General features: G+C 33.1%; 1 protein-coding gene across 3 annotated transcripts in view; it reads right to left on the reverse strand.

Annotated features, from left to right (window-relative positions):
• Window positions 1-12,197: 12,197 nt before the first annotated feature.
• Window positions 12,198-22,207, reverse strand: part of LOC111698964 (uncharacterized) — a 15,804-nt gene continuing 5,794 nt past the window's right edge. For all 3 annotated transcript variants that reach the window (XM_023469467.1, XM_023469466.1, XM_023469465.1), the window contains exons 4-11: window positions 21,783-21,925; window positions 21,324-21,361; window positions 19,669-19,741; window positions 19,057-19,167; window positions 18,538-18,699; window positions 17,990-18,045; window positions 17,777-17,912; window positions 12,198-13,783 (exon numbers count right to left, since the gene is read on the reverse strand). In XM_023469467.1, the coding sequence (XP_023325235.1) occupies window positions 13,675-13,783; window positions 17,777-17,912; window positions 17,990-18,045; window positions 18,538-18,699; window positions 19,057-19,167; window positions 19,669-19,741; window positions 21,324-21,361; window positions 21,783-21,925 (828 nt within the window). In that variant the 3' untranslated portion in view covers window positions 12,198-13,674. The remainder of the gene's footprint in view (window positions 13,784-17,776; window positions 17,913-17,989; window positions 18,046-18,537; window positions 18,700-19,056; window positions 19,168-19,668; window positions 19,742-21,323; window positions 21,362-21,782; window positions 21,926-22,207) is intronic.

Genomic DNA, 22,207 nt, shown 5'->3' on the forward strand with positions numbered 1-22,207 from the left:
TCATCTCCCCTCTCCTTCTTCTCTTCTTTGTCATCCTTCTTTTCTTCCTTTTTATTTTCCACTTTTTGTTCTTCTTTTGGATCTGATTCTCCAGAAATTGATCCTCGTGGGGTTTTCTCCTGATTCAAGTACACAAAATATAAAATAAGAATTAAATGTTTGATTTGTCTTCCTGTTAGTTTTGGAGAACTTAACGACAAAACTACCCATGGAGAAAAACTTAAATGAAACTGAAAAGGAAAGGAAATGAGGCTGGATTTGTGGATTTGTGGATATGCTCCATAAAACTATGGAAAAAGAAGACGACATCAAGCATTATTATTTGTGTTTGAGTTACGAAAAAAAAGTTTTACTACGGTAGCTTAAAACCCAACACTGTACAATTGCTGTGCTTCATGTTTCACCTCTATGAAACAAAATTGAGCCTAGCAGCGTCTTCTTATTCCACATTTTTATGAGCCCCACTGTATTTCATGATTATAGGCTTTACCTCAAACCAACCCATTCTGAATAAGGTTGGACATCTTTTCTTTAATTTATCCATCGCAGCTTTAGATAGTTCTTCACGCACATCTCGGAGCCGTTTCTTCCAATAATTGAATTTCAAGGGATCGTCCTTACTAGAAATTTAAATTATTAAAAATATTTAGTTTCTGAAAAATCTGGAGTATAAAATTTGACTTACACCTGAAATTTCGGGACGATATTTTTCTAATTCTTTTCTGTAAAAAAATATTTACAAAAACAATTATTTACAACAAATACAATAAACCAGATGATCGGAAATTTTGAACGGTTAATCTCAATTCAAGTTATCCTTACAGGTTTTGATCATGATGGGATATCCCTGGAGGTTATGATCATAATGGGATATCCCTGCAGGTTATGATTATGATGGGATATCCCTGCAGGTTATGATCATGATGGGATATCCCTGGAGGTTATGATCATGATGGGATATCCCGGCAGGTTATGATTATGATGGGATATCCCTGCAGGTTATGTTTATAATGGGATATCCCTGCAGGTTATGATCTTGATGGGATTCTCTGGAGGTTCTGTTTATGATGGGATATCCCTGCAGGTTTTGATCATGATGGGATATCCATGCAGGTTATGATCATGATGGGATATCCCTGCAGGTTATGATCATGATGGGATATCCCTGCAAGTTATGATCATGATGGGATATCCCTACAGGTTATGATCATGATGGGATATCCCTGCAGGTTATGATCATGATGGGATATCCAAGGGGAATTTAATAAAGTTGAATTTAGAAACCCACCATTTACAACAGAAAACCTGTGAACAAAATTGTTTTAGTTAAAGGGAGTGTTCGAAAAAAATGGAAGGGGGTATAGTATGGTGATTGCTACTAATCTTACTTCTATCGGTTGCGTCTAAAAGGAGAAAATTGTAAAAAACGACTCATAAACCGAAGAACGTAATGTCCATACATATTCAGTAAGTTGCAATATTCAGATCGGATCGTAAAAAATCAGTTTAATTCCAAAAAATCATTAAGATATTAAAACCTATAATCATCGATTATTTGTATATAGTTTATACTTCATAATATTTTTTGTTTGGTTTTTTACACAACGCTTTTAGGGTGTCTCTGCCACGTGGAATCATTCAGAAACTTCGAGAGCTGAGACACCTTGGCGGCCAACTAATCGTCGTTTAAATTGCAACAAATAAAAAGGGTTCTCGACGCACCCAGAAAGCAAAGTTAAAAAATGTTACTAACTCTTGTTCTAGTCCTGTCACAAAAATGTTATCTTCGTTTGCCTCTTCCTCATTCTCCACATCGAAATCAAAATCTGCCTAAAAAGTATTGAGAAATTATATATTTTGTATTCTCGTATTATACCAAGTTGAAACAGATTCTATTCCACTTTGAACCAAAACATGCACGCTCAAGGTTTCCCAATTACTAGTTTTAAATTGAAGTTAGAAACAATTCCAATTTTTAAGCGTTCACATCCAGTATATAAAAAGTTAAGTGAGTTCATGAGCTGTAAATCAAAGGCAGTGTTGTTGTCGCCCCTGTCTTAAAATAGGATGCATAACCATAGTTGTCTGAATCTCTGTGGTTTTTTCAAAATAAAGTGAAAGTAAATATGTATGAATAATATATTTAAGATATGTCTGCCTTACTTGGTGTATTGTAGTGATTCCAATCCTAGATTCCTCTAGCATACTTTTCTGCCAGGATATATCCAGGTATTCCAGAGTTGGACTAGGACTTGGAGTAAATACTCCGGACTGTTCATCTACCAAAGAGATCTAAATAAAGATATATCCAGGTACTCCAGGGTTGGACTAAGAGTGGGAGTAAATACTCCAGACTGTTCATCTCCCAAAGAGATCTAAATATAGATATATCCAGGTACTCCAGGGTTGGACTAGGACTTGGAGTAAATACTCCAGACTTTTCATCTACCAAAGAGATCTAAATATAGAAATATACAGGTACTCCAGGGTTGAACCAGGACTGGGAGTAAATACTCCAAACTGTTCATCTACCAAAGAGATCTAAATATAGATATATCCAAGCATACTCCAGTGGTGGACTAGGACCGGGAGTAAATACTCCAGACTGTTCATTCAGCAGAGATATATAAATATAAATATATCAAGGTACTCCAGGGTGGGACTAGTCTTGGAGTAAATACTCCAGACTGTTCATCTACCAGAGAGTTCTAAATATAGATATATCAAGGTACTCCAGGGTTTGACTAGGACTGGGAGTAAATACTCCAGACTCTTTATCTACCAGAGAGTTCTAAATATAGATATATCAAGGTACTCCAGGGTTTGACTAGGACTGGGAGTAAATACTCCAGACTGTTTATCTACCAGAGAGTTCTAAGTATAGATATATCCAAGAATAATCAAAAGATGAGACTGGCTGTAGTGCTAAAATGTTTATGATAAAAATTTAGGATTTAAAATTGAGACATTTTTAATAAAAATTTAAAATGAATGTGGAATTCTTCCAAGTTTAGTCTGGCGATTGTTTTTTTTTTCAGTAAAAGATTGTAATTCCTCACACCTCTTGTATATACAGAGGAAGACGGACGAGATATGGATACAGGGAAACCTTAACTCGTTCCTCTTCATCCAATCCTTCATTCTCTCCAACCCGTCGTAGGTCAGGTTGGTAGGAAGGAGTTGGATCTAACCTCTCCAGCAGTCCTTCATACTGTTTGTAATTTAAATCAAACTAACTTTAAAAATCAAAAACTTAAATCTAGTTTTCTTAGTTTTGATGAAACATTAAATCTCGGTTTCAAATGCCAAAATGATCTAAGCTTTTAAAACTAAAATAATGGGAAAATATGTTAAAAACAAACTACAATACATTTTTTGTTTCAATATTTCATCAAAAACTTTAGTTTCCCAATTTCATGTTTATTAAAAAGAATTACTTTTTTAGTTTTACAGTTTGTACCTCGTTGATATACAGAGGATGGTAGATAAGATATGGAGAGATAGATATCTTAACTCCTGCATCCACACCCACCCCGTCCTCTACTCCTAGTCCTAGCTGGAGAAGGTTGGGTTCGTTCTCAGGAATCAGTTCAACGGTCTCCAGGACTGCGTCGTACTGCAGTGGAGAGTTATTAGAAAACAAAATAAAAAACAAACAAGAATATTAAGAACTAGGCTTTTAGGGCACTTTTCGTCGATTTTTAAAATTTAATGAAAATAGAATTCTGTTATTTGTTTAAATTTAGATTTTTTCATAAACCTTCCCAAGGGTCATTTGAGGTACCACACAAAATTTGGACCTGATCGGTTCAGCCGTTATGACGTTTATTTGATACAAAAATCCTGACAGACAGACTATCAAAATATTTATTTAGATGGTCGAAACTTAGTAAACGTCTATTCTAATGAAAAAGAACAAAACTATCTTAATGAACTCTTAAAACAAAATGCAAACAAGATTTCATTTGCAAGATTCAGAGAGTTCCAATAAACTTAAAACCAAACAATTATGATCAAATATCGTCTTTCTTTAGGAAACTTTTAAATTTAACTAAAAACTTTAAAATATAAATAATAATAAAAGGTTTATAGTATATTTAGCAATTCAAAATTTTGTTTCAAAGATTTTTTATTTAATTTTTTAAGTTCGTCAAACTTTTTCTCTTACTGGTAATTTTTCTTTGACACCCTGTACACTGCACAGTGTATAGTGTACATAAATATACCTGGTGTTGAGGTAAAGGATCCAGTACAACCATTGTACATAAACCGTACAGTGCATGCTCCAAGCATGCTGTACATTCGTCGGAGTTGAAGTCGTAGCAGAAGGTCGAGATATCCTTAAATTTAATCATTGTTATCATAAAGCAATTATATTTCAAAACTTTTTTTGTTCCACCTTTTCCTTCTTATACCTTAACCTTACCCTTTCTCTTGTTCCACCTTTTCCTTTTCTTCTTTCCCCCGTTTCCTTCTTCTACCTTTTAACCTTACCTTCACTACTTCTTTCTCCCCCCCCCTTCTACATTTCTTCCTTTTTGTTCCTTAATTTTTCTTTCTTTTAGGCTTAGATAACGTTTCTACTACTAAGATCGGTTTGAACTTCAAAGATTCAGTTTGAATTAGTAAGTGAAAAGTTACTTTAGCCCAAGTAAATCTATTCCCAGTCAGCATGTTTTCAGCCTGCAACTTTTCCCAATATTATCCTAATTAATTGGCAATAATGTAAACGTCGATCCATCATAGGAGATTATATAAAATAAATGATACAGGGTGTCAGCTCAATCTTGATCATTTGAGGTATTTCTGCATTTTTTTTGAGGCATTTTTAAAATCTGTTAAAAGATTTAAATGACTATATTTTAATAGGCAATGAGCTAATTTTACGCAGCTAAGTATTCATGCAAGTCCTCCCTCCGTAAAGAGATCCATAGCTCTTGACTTTTTTCACTGCGTGCATTTTTTACATTGATATTTGTATATTATTTTACAAATCATAAAGATTAATAAGACAACGTGGATTTGAACTTTTCATTTGCAATTCTCATGCACATCTTAGGTTAGAGGAAAGTTATCTTCTCACTCTTTTCTTGAAGGTTTAGAAACATAAAAAACTCTTGATAATTAGTGTCCTTTATATTAGATTGTTTGTGTGATACCAATTAACACTGCATTTGATCTACCTTGCTATTGTTTCAATGTAAAGTTTACAAAAAGTTACAAAGTACCAAGTAAGACAGAGTATAGAGTCAGAAACAAATTATTTTCATGGTCGAAATTAATGAATGCATATCGCCGGTTCAAATTTGAATCACTGATTCATATTCTTCCTAAATATTTAACTTTAAATCGGTGGTGGTTCAAATTTGAACCGGCAGTTGGTAATTCAGCGACGTAGCTCAAATTCATTAAATTTGGTCCTACGAGAGCTAACCTTTTGTTTATAAAAGTGCTTAGTTTTAGCAGCTGAACTCAATATTCTGCAGTGGAAGCTTATAAATTGAAGGATTTAAGGTTACTTCCGAAGATAGACTGGAAATCCCCCAAGAGCTAATAATGATTCAAACAGGTATTCTGCGTCTTAGGTTGAACCGACACTGAATGCACAGATTTAAGATCAAAAGTTTCGACCTTACGTTTCAATAGAATACTCTCACTTAAAGAGACTGTAAGCATAATTTCAAGTGACCTTTCATACACAGATGGCAATGTCCGATTCACAACGGTACCCTTGAAATGTTTATCGATCAATAATGTGGAAGATATTGTCGTTTTTCTAGGTTTAAAAGTGTTTTCTTGCAGAAGAAATGCGAAAGTCACTTTTTTAGAGAACCCACAGAATTGAAAATAATATTTTTTTAAAATTCTAAACATGGATATCTAATTCATACTTAATCAGGCAACTCTTTTAAGTGGACTGTTGTGCATCGAGCAAATTGGCATCTTTGCGTGAAGTGTGACTTGAAATTAAGTTTACAGGCTCTTCAGGTTCCTTGTGTATATTTCTCATTTAAACTCACCTTGGTATCTTCCCAGTTTTTCTCCTGTAGGTTGACCAGCTTGTTTTTAACCTCTAGTTCTATTCCTAAACAAAATAAAAACTAAAATCTCTATAATCGGAATCCAAAATACTAATGTTTGGAAAGTAACCTCTAGTTCTATTCCTAAGCAAAATAAAAAACAAAAATCTCTAATATACTAATATAATATCCAAAATATTAATGTTTTAAAAGTTAAGGGTAAACACGTGGCTTAAACACACCAGTAAAGACGACCTTTAAATATCACGTTCTACAGATTTGGTTTGACTAATGCCGTACTAAATATAATATGATAGTAATGAAAATATAATATGATAGTAATGAAAATATAATATGATTGTAATGAAAATATAATATGATAGTAATGAAATATAATATGATTGTAATAAAAATATAATATGATAGAAATGAAAATATAATATGATAGTAATGAAAATATAATATGATTGTAATGAAAATATAATATGATAGTAATGAAAATATAATATGATAGTAATGAAAATATAATATGATAATAATGAAAATATAATATGATAGTAATGAAATATAATATGATTGTAATAAAAATATAATATGATAGTAATGAAAATATAATATGATAGTAATGAAAATATAATATGATAATAATGAAAATATAATATGATAGTAATGACAAGCATTAATTATCACGTTCTACAAATTTAGTTTGACTTATGACGTACTAAATATAATATGATAGTAATGACAAAGGAATTCTGAAAAAAATAAATGAAAATGAAACAGTCTGTGTTCAATGCACAATGGTGAAGAGTGAAAATGAGACAGTTAATTGTGGTTTCAATATAAAAGTGACTTGCGGATTTCTTGCTACAGAAACAAGGGTTGACATTGTAAGAATTAAGCACTCTAGCTAGAAAGGTTTAAAGGGTACCGATGTGAATCAGACAAGCCTCTCCTAAAATAGATATTTTACCTCGCTTTTTTATTTCTAGTTTTACAGTTTCGTTGTCAAAGAACGCTTTCCTATATACAGTATTCAGGAGTAGGGTGAGCAGGACGAACCCAACCAGGATACAGAAGAGAAGAACCAGCTTGGAGGAAACCTTTAAACCGGGGCTAGGACGGAGATATATGTTTTCTTTCTCTGCAATCCGAGCACTGAACTTATCCAGAAACTCAGCTGGTTTTCCATACTGAGAAACCAAACAGTCTTGGACCTAACAAATATCTAGTTTACTTTTAGTGTTCAATGCAGAGGTTTGAAACCATGGTAGTATTATCCTACAGTTAAACCCTAACTGAGCCGTACATCGAAAGAATTTATCAAATGTCGTCTTAACAATCCCATACCTGTCCTGGGTTGGGAGAGGTTTGAAACCAGGATAATATTATCCTATACCTGTCCTGGGTTGGGAGAGGTTTAAAAACATGATAATATTATCCTATACCTATCCTGGGTTGGGAGAGGTTTGAAACCAGGATAATATTATCTTATACCTGTCCTGGATTGGGAGAGGTTTGAAACCATGATAATTGTATCCTATACCTATCCTGGGTTGGGAGAGGTTTGAAACCATAATAATATTATCCTATACCTGTCCTGGGTTGGGAAAGGTTTAAAAACATGATAATATTATCCTATACCTGCCCTGGGTTGGGAGAGGTTTAAAAACATGATAATATTATCCTATACCTGTCCTGGGTTGGGAGAGGTTTGAAACCATGATAATATTATCCTATACCTGCCCTGGGTTGGGAGAGGTTTGAAACCATACTAATATTATCCTATACCTGTCTTGGGTTGGGAGAGGTTTAAAAAACATGATAATATTATCCTATAACTGTTCTGATTTGAGAGAGGTTTGAAACCAGGATAATATTATCCTATTTCAGTCCTGATTTGGCAGAGGTTTGAAACCAGGATAATATTATCCAATACCTGTCTTGGGTTGGGAGAGGTTTGAAACCATGATAATATATCAATTCTACAGGAGACCTGGAGTTTACTTCTGCAGTCTTCAATACTTGCTTCTCTAGGAGAAACCATCCAATCCTTAAACTCAATTGTAGAAAATAAAGTACTAAAATAATGACCAAAAAATGGAAAGATGGTTAAATATTTTAAACGACCGGCCTTAATCCTCAGTCAATTCAGCAAGTAAAATATAATCAAATCTGTGTACACTGTACAGTGAAAGTTTTAAACAGATTCCATGGATTTTTCAAATTCTTTTAAAAGTTGTTTTGTAAAATATAATAATGTCAATGAAACTGTTGAGATTATTTGATTAGGATTCCTGAAAATCTCTTTACAGAATGAGTTAACATACAGCAAGCTCATACTCTCCTGAAACATTTCATTATTTCTAAAGTTTATAAAACTATTGAAACAGAGTCAAATTTTGAAAAAAATATCTTGTTTCAAAACGAAAAAAACTAAAATTTAGTTTAGGGAGTAGGTTAGGAGGGTTTTATCTAGTTATCTCCGGTTCAAACCTTCAGTTTAGGGAGTAGGTTAGGATGGATAGATCTAGTTCTCTCTAGTTCTAACATTTGGTTTACGGAGTAGGTTAGGATGGATATATCTAGTTCTCTTCGGTTCAAACCTTTGGTTTAGGGAGTAGGTTAGGATGGATAGATCTAGTTCTCTCCGGTTCTAACCTTTGGTTTTGGAAGTAGGTTAGGATAGATATATATAGTTCTCTCCGGTCCTAACCTTTGGTTTACGGAGTAGGTTAGGATGAATATATATAGTTCTCTCCGGTCCTAACCTTTGGTTTACGGAGTAGGTTAGGATGGATATATATAGTTCTCTCCGGTTCTAACCTTTGGTTTGCGGAGAAGGTTCGGATGGATGGGTTTAGTTTTCTCAGGTTCTTTAATCAACTTCTCTCCAGTTATGGACTCTCTTAACATTTAAAAAACATTAAAATTTACTATTTCTAAAAGTATGTTTTTTTCTTCCTTTTTTGGTATCATTTCACTACATTTTTCATTGAAATAAATAAATTTGAATGTTTACTCAGGACACAATAGGCACTGATATGAATTAAAAGAAAAAGACGACATTAGTTTTCTGATTCGCAGTTAAACTGGATTTATTCTAACCTTATTTCTAATCCAAGGATGTAAATTTCTTTTCCAATTTTGAAAAATGCTGGAGATATATCTTTGATAGCCTGGAAAAATTCAGATCATTAAAATGATTGAATTTAGTTTTCTATATGTCTATCTGTCTAGGCTATCAGTCTATCTGTCTAGGCTATCAGTCTATCTGTCTATTTGTCTATCTGTCTATCAGTCTATCTGTCTATCTTTCTATCTGTCTATCTGTCTATATGTCTATCTGTCTAGGCTATCTGCTATCCGTCTATTTGTCTATCTGTCTATCTGTCTATCTGTCTATCTGTCTATCTGTCAATCTGTCTATCTGCCTATCTATCTATCTGTCTATCTGTCTATCTGTCTATCTGTCTATCTGTCTATCTGTCTATCTGTCTATCTGTCTATCTATCCAGCAATATCAACCCCTACCCGAATGAATATAGGTTTAGGTATTCTCCCCTTGAGTCCTGAGGACCGGATATCCAGGTTTATATCAGGACCAGAGTAAGGACTCAACTCACTGTAACGTATAATAAAACCCTCAGTTCAATGTGGTTATGGGTTATACTTACCGTAAATAAAGACTGTAAAATTGTCTTATTTAGCGTTAAATAAAGACTGTAAAATTGTCTATACTTACCGTTAAATAAAGACTGTAAAATTGTCTATATTTAGCGTTAAATAAAGACTGTAAAATTGTCTATATTTAGCGTTAAATAAAGACTGTAAAATTGTCTATATTTAACGTTTTGATAATTATTTGAAAAGTTAGCAAAGAACTCAAACGCGCGGAAATATATTTTAAGCAATTTACGCATTTTATAAAGTTAATCTTATTCAAGCTTTTCATATATTTTTCTTAATTGTTTTAATTTAAGTTTTATCTTAATTTAATCATCTCTTAAAGGAATAAAAGTTTTCAAAACTTCAATTCTTCTTATTCAAATTTTAGATTCTCTTTTTGATTAAAATTTTAAGTTTTACCTAAGATATTGATCAATTCTTGCAATGTTGTCGCTACAAGTCCTCATGGTGAGTACAAGGATTAGAAACATCCCAGATATAATAAATGAGTTATAGATATTATTCAGGATCCAACTCAACCTAAAATCAAATGAAATGACATGAAACGACATGAAATGACATGAAATGACATGAAATGGCATGAAATGGCATGAAATGACATGAAATGACATGAAATGACATGAAATGGCATGAAATGACATGAAATGACATGAAATGACATGAAATGGCATGAAATTACATGATATCACATGAAATGACATGAAATGTCATGATGACATGAAATGACATGAAATGACATGAAATGACATGAAATGACATGAAATGACATGAAATGGCATGAAATGACATGAAATGACATGAAATGACATGATATTACAAGTAATTATTACTTTGATTTGCGAAGATCTCTTGATGTCGACATCCTCATCCTCTCTCTCTCTCTCTCTCTTCGTCTTTTTCGTCAAACTTGTTTTTTAACGTTCTTTTCCTGCTTCTTTAGTTTAGAAAGATTTTGAATTTCCGTGATTCTCCATTTTGAATTCTCAATTTTTCAGCTTTTCCTTTTTAGATTGGATTTTCTTCATGATCTTTTTCTTTATATTTTTGCTAAAATTCTGTCTTGAATGTTTTTGAAATTTAAGCCTTTCAATGTTTTGTCACAAATTTGATTTCTGTTTATTTCATGATGAAAATTATGACGATCATGACCATTTACAAAAGTATTCTGAAAATATCAACTTTATACAGCATTAAACTGCTTTTATAGAATTTTTGTTAACATTGAGTTTAAGGGAAAAGTAATAAATATTTTCGACACTCTTATTTCATACTTTATTAAAGTAACTATGTTTTTATCGCAAACTCAAATTTTCAAATCTTTTTATTTTTGCAACCTGAAAGTGTAAACCTCTGATATTTCAAACTAAGATTATTTGACCTATAAATAAATCATAGTTCGAAATATCAAAGGGTCTACTATGTTAGGTTGAAGAGATATAGAGATAAGAAAATCAGAGTTTGTGGCAAAAACAATCTGAAAATATATGTTTGAACCCCTACGCTAAACAATGTAACCTTTTCCCCACTTGAAAAGTATTATTTCATGTGTTTTCCATTTGTTCAGTTTACCCTTATAGAGAACATTACCTGGCATGGGCGGCCGTAATACATTTGAATTTCCGAGCCGGGTCAACCTTTCCGGTCCAAGTTTGTACGGTATCGCCCGGACATTGGGTAGATAAAGCAGACACTCAATAGGACTAGCCGGGGCAACAAGGTTGACACGGTCAGACTTTAGGTTGAATTTACGTTTACTAAAGGGTCAGAGGTGCGTGCTGGGAGCAATACAGTGGTCAACAATATGATACGGATTGATTATCAATTTTGACATTTTCTATGTAAGAAACATCGCTGATTATTTCGTGGTTTATAGAAATGTTCCCAAAAAAAACTGTGTTATTTTAGGTAAATTAAATTATACAGTGGTGCCAGCATAGCTTCGTAATATTAAAACGACATTTAAACAATCTTACATGGGGTTTGTCGGCGTTTTATCAAGCAAATAGTTTTACCATAAACTTATTAACTCATAAAGAGAAATGGTTGTTTTTAATCCACATCTTAATGGGTCCCACTGTTTTGTTTTAAAAAACGTATTATAGATTATATCATTTAAATTCACAATGGTAAAGAATGAATCTGAATAAAATAAAATGAAGAAGTTAAACAAATAATTAACACTGAAAATCCAAGAAAATAAAATCAATGAACGTATATGAGCGCGCGCGAAGGACATTTTCTATGAACGTAAATAATTGTGTGCACTGCATTGGATACGATATCAAACTAAGATTGAAATTTAAAAACTCAAAGCTCATCAAATTTTTATCATTAATTTGAAGTTTGTAATTCGAGGTTTTCTAGATCCGAGATAAATATTTAGCACCACGTGACTTCAAAGTTGAGTTACCCCTCCATTTTTCCTTCCTTCTTTAATCCCGTCCCCTTCCCGGTTCCCGTGAAAGATTTCCCGGATTTTTACTGTGATAAAATTAAAATTTTATTACTAATAAGTTAACACCTATTGACAAAGCACGTAAAGTGTACAATTAAATAATTACAGAGATGTTTACAGAGTGATGGAGGGGGGGGGGATAAGGAGTAGTGCCCCCTGTTAAGGCTTAGAAAACCCCCCCCCTTGATAACAATATTTACTACAGTTAAATAATAATATCTAACTTTTTACCTTTACATTCTTAAACAAAAAGATACATACATTCATTCTTACACAGTTTTTTATATTTACAATTTACTAGTTGAGTCTGATAGATGCAAATACAGGGTATCCGCCAAAGAAGGGATCACTATTTAAAACTGATAAAAACTGTACGGTCCCAAGGTTGTACTAGATCTTCTACCTTAAATACAGTTGTTTCATAGCTTATTAAATGATTTATCAAAGACAGAAACGAGTTTACAGCTGCAGGAAATCATGAATAAATTCCGTACAGTCGTCTCTGAAGTCTCATCGTTTGTGAATAACCTTGTAACTCTTCGGTAAAATATGTCTATGTTCTACTTTAATATGTCTATATTTTTCTTTAATATGTCTATATTTTACTTCATATATAAAATCTAAATTTGTAATCTGGCAAAAATACTGCATTTGTTTTTGCATATTTTTAGGTAAGAAACACGCCAATACTAATTACAAGTTCGTTCAGCGATTAAACATATTTTAGAGAAAATATTATCTCTTAGAAAAGTCCAGCTTTTCGTCCTTTGTCACTGGGAGGACTCTATATCCGTCATTTTCTTTAAGGTTTATATTATTGTATTTTATTTATGACATAAATCAGTTTTTTTACGACAAAGTCAATATATTTTATTGCTTTGCAACATCAAAATTTATTTTCTACTAGAAATCGTCCTAATTCGCATCCATTAAAAAATTCCATCTTGTCGTCACTCGTCATATACAACATTTAACCTTCAATTTCGCAACAAAATAGTCCAACAAAAATAGTCCTTTAACTCCGCAACTGATACTTATTATCTACTCGTCCTTTGATAAACTAATAGTATATTCGCCTTTAGTTTATCTACTCGTCCTTTGATAAACTAATAGTATATTTGTCCTTAGTTTATCTACTCGTTCTTTGATAAACTAATAGTATATTCGTCCTAAGTTTATCTACTCGTACTTTGATAAACTAATAGAATATTTGTCCTTAGTTTATCTACTCGTACTTTGATAAACTAATAGTATATTCGTCCTAAGTTTATCTACTCGTACTTTGATAAACTAATAGAATATTTGTCCTTAGTTTATCTACTCGTCCTTTGATAAACTAATAGTATATTCGTCCTAAGTTTATTTACTCGTTCTCTTTAGCACTGATAGTCTATTAGTCGTCTGCAGCATGCAAAACCCCGGCTACTCGTTCTTTAATTAACTTGAATTAGCAATTCGTCCTCTGCAGTGTTCCAAGTTCACCTAATCGTCCTTTAATACACTTTTATTCTATTCGTCCTCTGTGATGGTTTCCGGAATATCTGGGATTGATTTAGCACTGGATAGAGTACTTGGAGTAGGATTTACTGGGAGTTCCGGATTCTCCGAACCTTCAGATCTGAAACATGAAAATACAGTTTATCCACATGCCCTGAGAGCACACTGTTTGTTTCGAAATAAACTCATTCAAAAATAACATCCATCGAAAATGGCGTAAACATTTTTTTGTACGTTGTCCAGATAAACAAAAAGTATGAAATGAATAATGCTAGAAAGTAGTTTTGATCATAAACACCTGATTTTATTAACATACAATTGTCAACCATTAACAATAGGCTCCGTGTAAAGTCGTCTTTAACTTAGATCCCCTCTCGGAGACACCAAAACCAAACCAAACAATTTTAACCCGGGTTTCTTTGTTCTCCCTGTCGGAGTCGTAAACAACCTCGCTTTGTGAATCCATTTTCAAAAAAGTTAAACAAAGAATATTTTCATATATAGAATTAGTGACTTTCGTTAATAATTAATTGTCATTTTATTTCAGAAGTTTAAAACGTCTTTTAGCACTGTCCAACTATTGTTAACCCCTTTGTTATCAGCAATTAGATCGTAAGAATATTTTCATTATAAACATTCATTATAACATTTTGTATACGTTATCATTTATGTAATTTTTTCAGGAAATAAAGAGAATTCTTTGTTATCGATTTTTGAGACGGGGGTTATTCTGTTGTGTGTCTGCTGTTGTAATCGGGAAATATATATCCTTTAACGACTGATTCCAGTGGGCTTATTATTATTTCATCTTGAGAATCAATTGTTCCTATCCGTCAACAACAATGTTTCTTTTTATAAGTATATATCCCTTCCCCTGTGAGCCATGAATTAAAAAAATATTTAGGTTATAAGTAAAAGTGAGTTTTAAAGTAATGAAATTTGTCATTTTTAAGACTCCTATGGCATTTTTTAGTAAAAAAACAGCTGCTCCATAAAAGTTATTAAAATTCAAATCCATAATTGTGTGACCAATATGAATCGTTCAACAGGTATAACAATTAACAAACTGTTTCCTCATAAACATTTTAATATCTTTCTTTAAGGAATTTTAAATCTCCCAGTTTTTCAAAGTGAACTTTTATTGTCTGATAAATAATTCGGGAGATATTGTCGTTTTTCTAGCTTTGAAAGTGTTGAATTTGAAAATTTTCTCCATTTGTTCTTCGGTTCAGAAATGCGCCCGTTACTTTACAGAGAAACCACAGTTAAAATAATTAATTATCAAAGATATCTCATGCAAAAATAAAACTTTTAAGGATTCGGAGATGCCACTTTTTAAAATGGAGTATACTGCATGAAATTCCGTCAATATTCCCTTTAAAATGCTTTTTTTCAGGCCATTAATAAGTTTCTTAATCCTAGAAAAAAGAAGAAGTTTGATAAGCAAGGACTTATTGCGGAAATAAATGCGGTAAAAAATACAAATAATGTCAGTAAATATCTCAAGTATTCGGAATTTATATAACAGTACCCTCCCCCTCTTGTACCCCCCCCCCCAGCACTGACGGACCTAGACAGCTAGTTCGTTTATGGCATATTTACCTTGGCATAATTTAAGTATTCGTCTTAATCAAATAGATTCTAGAACAATAGACGGCAACGTATAGAATTTGTACACTCTCAGTATAAAGCTGTATTCTTACGTCACAAGTGTCACCAGTGTTATGTGTCCGACAAAATTATTAATAAAAGTGATAATAAAGTGCTTATTTTACAGTGAAATAAGTGCAATTTTGTGTTCTTAATTTTCTATTTTTACACTTTTTATCTAATCTTGGGAAACATGTCAACTAATGTGAGAAAATGTTGATTTCCTTGTTATATTTGACACTTGTGACGTCGTGTATAATTGGTCTATTTCTCTATTGCCACCTATTGTACTTGATAACCTATTTGGTCTTAATAACCAACAATTTTTTTTATTTAATTTGTAAAAATTTTAAATTTCAAAACGCAAAATATGATTTGAAAGTTCTTTTTTAAATTTTACTTAAAACTATTATGTATTATGTACAAATTAATTGTATGAGAATTAGCATTGTGAAGAGTTTTCAAAACTCATCAGATTAGGTTGACTGCAGATTCTTGAATCATAACATTTGAAAAACCTTGATTGGTTATTTTAAAGAAAGGAGGGGGTGGAATGTTTATTTAGTCTCAACTATAGGGTTTTCTTCTATTCCCCTGAACCAAGAGAAGTTTATGAAAGTTGGCAAAATATTTACATCATGAATCCAAATATTTCTTTAAATAACAAATTATATTTAGAATAGGTAGATCAGGCTATGGATAAAGGCGAGAGGTAAAACGGCGAGTGACATGGACCAGAGGTAGACCAGGCCATGATATAGATGAGAGGTAAACCAGGCCAGTGACATGGACCAGAGGTAGACCAGACCATCATATAGATGAGAGGTAAACCGGGCCAGTGACATGGATCAGAGGTAGACCAGGCCATGATATAGATGAGAGGTAAACCGGGCCAGTGACATGGACCAGAGGTAGACCAGGCCATGATATAGATGAGAGGTAAACCAGGCCAGTGACATGGACCAGAGGTAGACCAGGCCATGATATAGATGAGAGGTAAACCAGGCCAGTGACATGGACCAGAGGTAGACCAGACCATGACATATATGAGAGGTAAACCGGGCCAGTGACATGGACAAGAGGTAGACCAGGCCATGATATAGATGGAAGGTAAACTGGGTCATTGATATAGACTAGAGGTAGACAGGGTCATTGATAGACGAGAGGTAGACAGAGTTATAGATATAGTCGCATTGCTATAGATGAGTGGTAGACCATGTCAATGATATAGATGAGAGGTAAACTGGGCCATTGCTATAGATGCAAGGTAAACCATGTCATTACTTTAGACGATAGGTAGACCTGGCCATTGATATAGTCGAGAGTTAGACTGGGTCATTGATATAGACTAGAGGTAGACAGGGTCATTTATAGACGAAAGGTAGACAGGGGCATTGAATTAGACGAGAGGTAGACAGGGTCATTGATAGACGAGAGGTAGACAGGGTCGTTGATAGACGAGAGGTAGACAGGGTCATTTATAGACGAAAGGTAGACCCGGGCATTGAATTAGACGAGAGGTAGACAGGGTCATTGATAGACGAGAGGTAGACAGGGTCATTGATAGACGAGAGGTAGACAGGGTCATTTATAGACGAAAGGTAGACCCGGGCATTGAATTAGACGAGAGGTAGACAGGGTCATTAATAGACGAGAGGTAGACAGGGCCATTGTTATAGGCGAGAGGTAGACCCTGGCATTGATATATACAAGAGGTAGACTGGGTCATTGAAATAGACGAGAGGTAAAACGGCCGATTGATAAAGAGGTAGAACAGGCCATATTAAGGAAAATTTACGGATCCTTAGGATACAAAGTACAAAACCTTCAAAAATTTACTAAATTCATAAATGTTATGTTTGATGTAAAAAATTTGAGTATTTCTTTAAGAATTGAAAAACTTAACCCCTGAATGGATATTTTACACAGCAAGTGGCGGTTAGATGGCAGTCAAATATCTTTTGTAAGAATAAAGCATGTTGTGATGGTAAGACTATTGGTCTACTTAGACCAGCCCAAGGTACTAATGCAAGGAAAGTTAATTGCAGTCGCGTATACTTTGTGTACATATTAAAACCAGTTCTTTCTGGGCGGAATTTGTAAACAAGAATAGATGCATGTGTTCTTCTAGTATCCGAGAAGGAAAAAAGCATTTAATTTTGATAATTTTGATAATTCACATAATAGTTTCCTATGACCAGAATATTTCATAGTTTATTTTTGTGAAAATGGATTCGGGATTCCATGTCAAGCTCGTGACATCCGTCTTGTGTTTACTTTTCCGCCCAAGGACAGTACACTGCAGTACAAAAAATACGTACACCTCTGAAATAACTTTCATTGCGTTAGTACCTTGGACAAGCCCATGAAAGCTAATTAGCAGTCTAAATATATTTAGTCGGTGGTCTAAGACGTCTAAGACAAAAGCAGACAACTATCTATAAAAAATTGTACTTTACTCTACCTGTCATCGTCTGGTGATCCGGGCCTAGATTTAGAACCGGTTTTTCCATTAGGAGGCAACTCCTCCGTAATTGATTTAGTAGGTGAGGGTTCTCTGCTGCTTTCGTAACCATTCATCAGCTGATGCAACGTGGATTCTAACAAAAAGAATAAGAAAGAATTTTAAAGATTTAAAAGTGTCTGTGAGATTAAAGAATGTACTATTAAGGGCAACCTGTTGATATAGATCTCTCTAAATTCTTACTCCTTCCACTTGATTTCTTTCTTCTTCTGCAAAAACAGATTTTTAAACAATAAATATTTATTTTATAAAATTCTTTCGATCAAACTTAGGGTCTAGAAGTTTGCAACTCTAACCTCGCAAATTCTAAGTCAAAGAAACAATATTGAAGTGTCAGAATTTGGACGTTTTGCAAAAACTACCTGTAAAATTTGTTTTGTCCCAAAACTTGGCAAAAATGCCTTACAATTGATTATTGTTCAACAGTTTGAGGAAATAATTAGAAACTGTCTACTTGAGATTATTATGATTATGGTAGCTTTTTGATCAAAGTGACAATAGAAACTGTGATAACTTTTGTAGCAAGGGGAAGTCTTTTGGGATTTAAGCTGCAGTTACGGGGAAAATGAGATATTTAAATATTCCAGAAAAGGGACAAAATTGATAATCTAGTTTTGTATGTACTTCGGGTTCAAAGGGGAAAATGTGATTCCTAGGGTTGCCTTAACCTTGTAATGTTAAGCACAACGATAATTTTTTACCTGTGAGGTGTTGTGGGGGAATTGGGAGTAGGCTCAGTCTCATCCTGTCCTGTAGTGCTATTCTTCAATAGTTCCACACACCCAGAGATCTCATTGAATGCATAGATCTCCTTATCCACTAGCAGTTTATCATACCGTAGACTAAATTTACTCTGGGGTTGTCTGAAATAGAATAATATGGTTAGTTCTCTTAAAGCTTTCTTTAAGTGATTCCCTTCTTGTCTATATCTCTTGGTTAAGCTATATAGTTGTATACCTCCGTCACAAGACAAGCTTTAAGCTTTAAGGTCTAACCTTCTTGTCTATATCTCTTTGTTGTACTCCAACAATGGTGCGGAATTAATCCCAGAGTGCATGGCCCCATACAAATTCATAATGCCTGAAGTCGTTAGACATTTCTAAGCTATGATTTAGCTACGACTTCCTCGCCTTGCTAGCTTAGGAAATCGCAGCTAAATCACAACTAGAAAATGTTTACCGAATCAGACATCCCTCCCTGTCTATTCTTCTTTAACTTACTTGAGTTTAATTTTCTTCATAAATTTCTGGAGTTCAGATCTCTTATCTTTAACTCTCTTAGAGAAATCTTCTGTTATGTAAATATTGGATCCGGTCAGTAACTTGGATTTCCTAAACAGCCTGGTTTAAAGAAAACATGAGAGTAAACAGTGGCGTATACAATAAAAACAGAGATTTTTTAGAAATAATTGACGCTATAAAAAACTATGAACAGTGGGAGATTTTTTAGAAATAATTGACGCTATAAAAAACTATGAACAGTGGGAGATTTTTAGAAATAATTGACGCTATAAAAAACTATGAACAGTGGGAGATTTTTTAGAAATAATTGACGCTATAAAAAACTATGAACAGTGGGAGATTTTTAGAAATAATTGACGCTATAAAAAATTATGAACAGTGGGAGATTTTTTAGAAATAATTGACGCTATAAAAACTATGAACAGTGGGAGATTTTTAGAAATAATTGACGCTATAAAAAAACTATGAACAGTGGGAGATTTTCAACTTTTTAAAACTTTTTGAGTACTATCTTTTGGGTCACCCTTGATTTTTTAAATTATCATATTTTGGTAATTTTATGACTAAACACAAGTTATGTTTGATACAAACCTTAGGATTTCTTGCTTGTCCTCATACTTCTGGAAGTAAACAGTAATTGGTTTACACCCACGTACATTTGTTCCTAAATCCAGAAAATATGAAACAAAATATCTTGATTAATTTGTTTGTAAAAGATCTATAATATGTAAACCAATAAAAATCATTCTTTTTGTTAAAGGGACAGTAAAGGAAAAATTAAAGGGGGTATAGGTTGAAAACTAATCACTTTAGCTCTTGATCGCTACCCATGAAAGTTTTATCTGATGTTCCTGTCTCGAGAATTTGATATAAAACTGTGTTAAAATTATACGAAAATTAATATATGTAAAATTTTGAAAATCTGAAACTTAAATCACGTGACCAGAACTATCACCAATGGCAGAGCAGTATACTGGTCACGTGTCTCCGCCTGTATCACGTGACCACTTTACTGCACTGCCATTGGTGGAATTTCTGGTCAAGTAATACGGACGTAAAAATAATATTATGAATGAAATCTATTAAAAATAGAAACAACAAATATAAAAGTAAACCTAATTTACAATTAGCTTTCTCTGGGATATCATCGTTTTCAGATTGGTTGCTTATTTCCTGAATATGATCTGCTTAAACCTACTACTTTTATACAAAATTGTATATATATTAATTTTCGAAATAAATTTGACACAATTTTATATCAGTTTCTCGAGACATGAACATCAGATATGACTTTCATGGGTCGCGATCAAGAGCTAAAGTGATTAGTTTTCAACCTATACCCCCTTTAATTTTTCCTTTACTGTCCCTTTAAATATTGAAAATTATGTTGAAGAATCGTGCTTACATGGCGAAACACAAAAATCTTACTTCGGCAGCTTTTGCCAAATTAAAAAAAAAAATTTTATTGCCTTATCTTCTGCAAGAGTATAAATTGGCATAATTTAACTACGCATAGAGCACATTTTGAAATATTATAAACATCTCAGAAAGTTTTCTGGAGCCTCTGATAATCCCAAAAATTGCTAAAGAGTATTCTTGTTTAAAGGAAAAATGAAAGGGTGTATAGGCTGAACCTAAGAGGAGTTGATCGAGACCCATTAGAGATCTGATGTTCCTGTCTCGAAAGATTTATAACAAACAGTGTCAAATTTATACAAAAATCTATATATATAAAATTTGTATAAAAATAGTAGGTTTAAATAGATTATATTCAGCAAAAACGCAACCAATCTGTAAAAAACGATATCCAAGAGGAGCCTAAGGAACTTTGCTTTATTTATCGTCGTTTTCAGATTGGTTGCGTATTTGCTGAATACAATCGTTTTAAACCTACCATTTTACACAAAATTTTATATATATAGATTTTCGTATAAAGGAATTGATTCTCTGACACAAACTCAGATTTTCTAAACTCTTTATCTAGCTTTGCAATCTTATGTGAAAACCTTTGATATTTCAAATTTAGATTATTTCATCTAACAGAATTAATAGTTTGAAATATCTAAAGTCGACGACATTGGGTCGCAAAGATATAGGAATAAGAAAATCAGAGTTTGTGGCAAAGACTCAATTCCTTTGACACAGTTTTATATCAAATTCTCGAGACAGGAACATCAGATAGAACTCTTATCAGTATCGGTCAACCCCCTTTCATTTTTCCTTTACAATTCCTTTAAGGTTCTAACCTGTATATGCACGTTTTACCCTGATAATCTGAACTTCTCTATAGAGGATAATATATTTAACATAGAGGTATTCTATACAAACTTGAAACAAATCAATTTCTAAAAATTAATAAAAAAGTTTCTTGTTGGCAGAAGTTGGAAAAAAGAAATGGAATTAGCCCTATTTTATACATTATCATAAATTTTTTATTTGATTCATTAAAAGAAATATTAAATTGAAAACGTGAATTAAAAAATCTTTTTTTTCAAAAAGATAGCCTCAGGGGATAATCCTAATTTTACTCAACCGATATGTTTCAGTAAACAACTTATTGAATAAAAACTTTATTATTGTTTTTTGTTATTGTTCCTTGTTTTATAATTGACAAAGTTTTTATCAAGCAAAAGTTGGACCACTTCTAAACTTTACAAAATATAAATTGCGTGGAATCTAATTTGATAAGTAAATTCTATCCTCTCCTTGTAATTCCTAATCTTGTTCTTATAAGTTCTCTGATCTTGGTTTCAACCATTGAGCTGGGTTCAACCTTATCCTGGTCCTCCTTAACTCCGTAGAAAACCAGGTTGTTCTCCCAGGATCTATCCATCTCCCACAACTTGTCCTACATGAGAAACAAATTCAGGTTATTTTCAAAATATCTAGATTTCTCCCATTCTCTAAATACTACTGAAGTTCTAGGATTGTATCCTTCCTCAACCTTCTCTAAATACTGCTGAAGTCCTAGGATTATATCCTATCTCAACCTACTCTAAATACTACTGAAGTCCTAGGATTGTATCCTTCCTCAACCTTCTCTAAATACTGCTGAAGTCCTAGGATTATATCCTATCTCAACCTACTCTAAATACTACTGAAGTCCTAGGATTGTATCCTTCCTCAACCT

This window comes from Eurytemora carolleeae, unplaced genomic scaffold, assembly GCF_000591075.1.
Source record: "Eurytemora carolleeae unplaced genomic scaffold, Eaff_2.0 scaffold129, whole genome shotgun sequence".
In the NCBI taxonomy this organism is placed as follows: Eukaryota; Metazoa; Arthropoda; class Copepoda; order Calanoida; family Temoridae; genus Eurytemora; species Eurytemora carolleeae.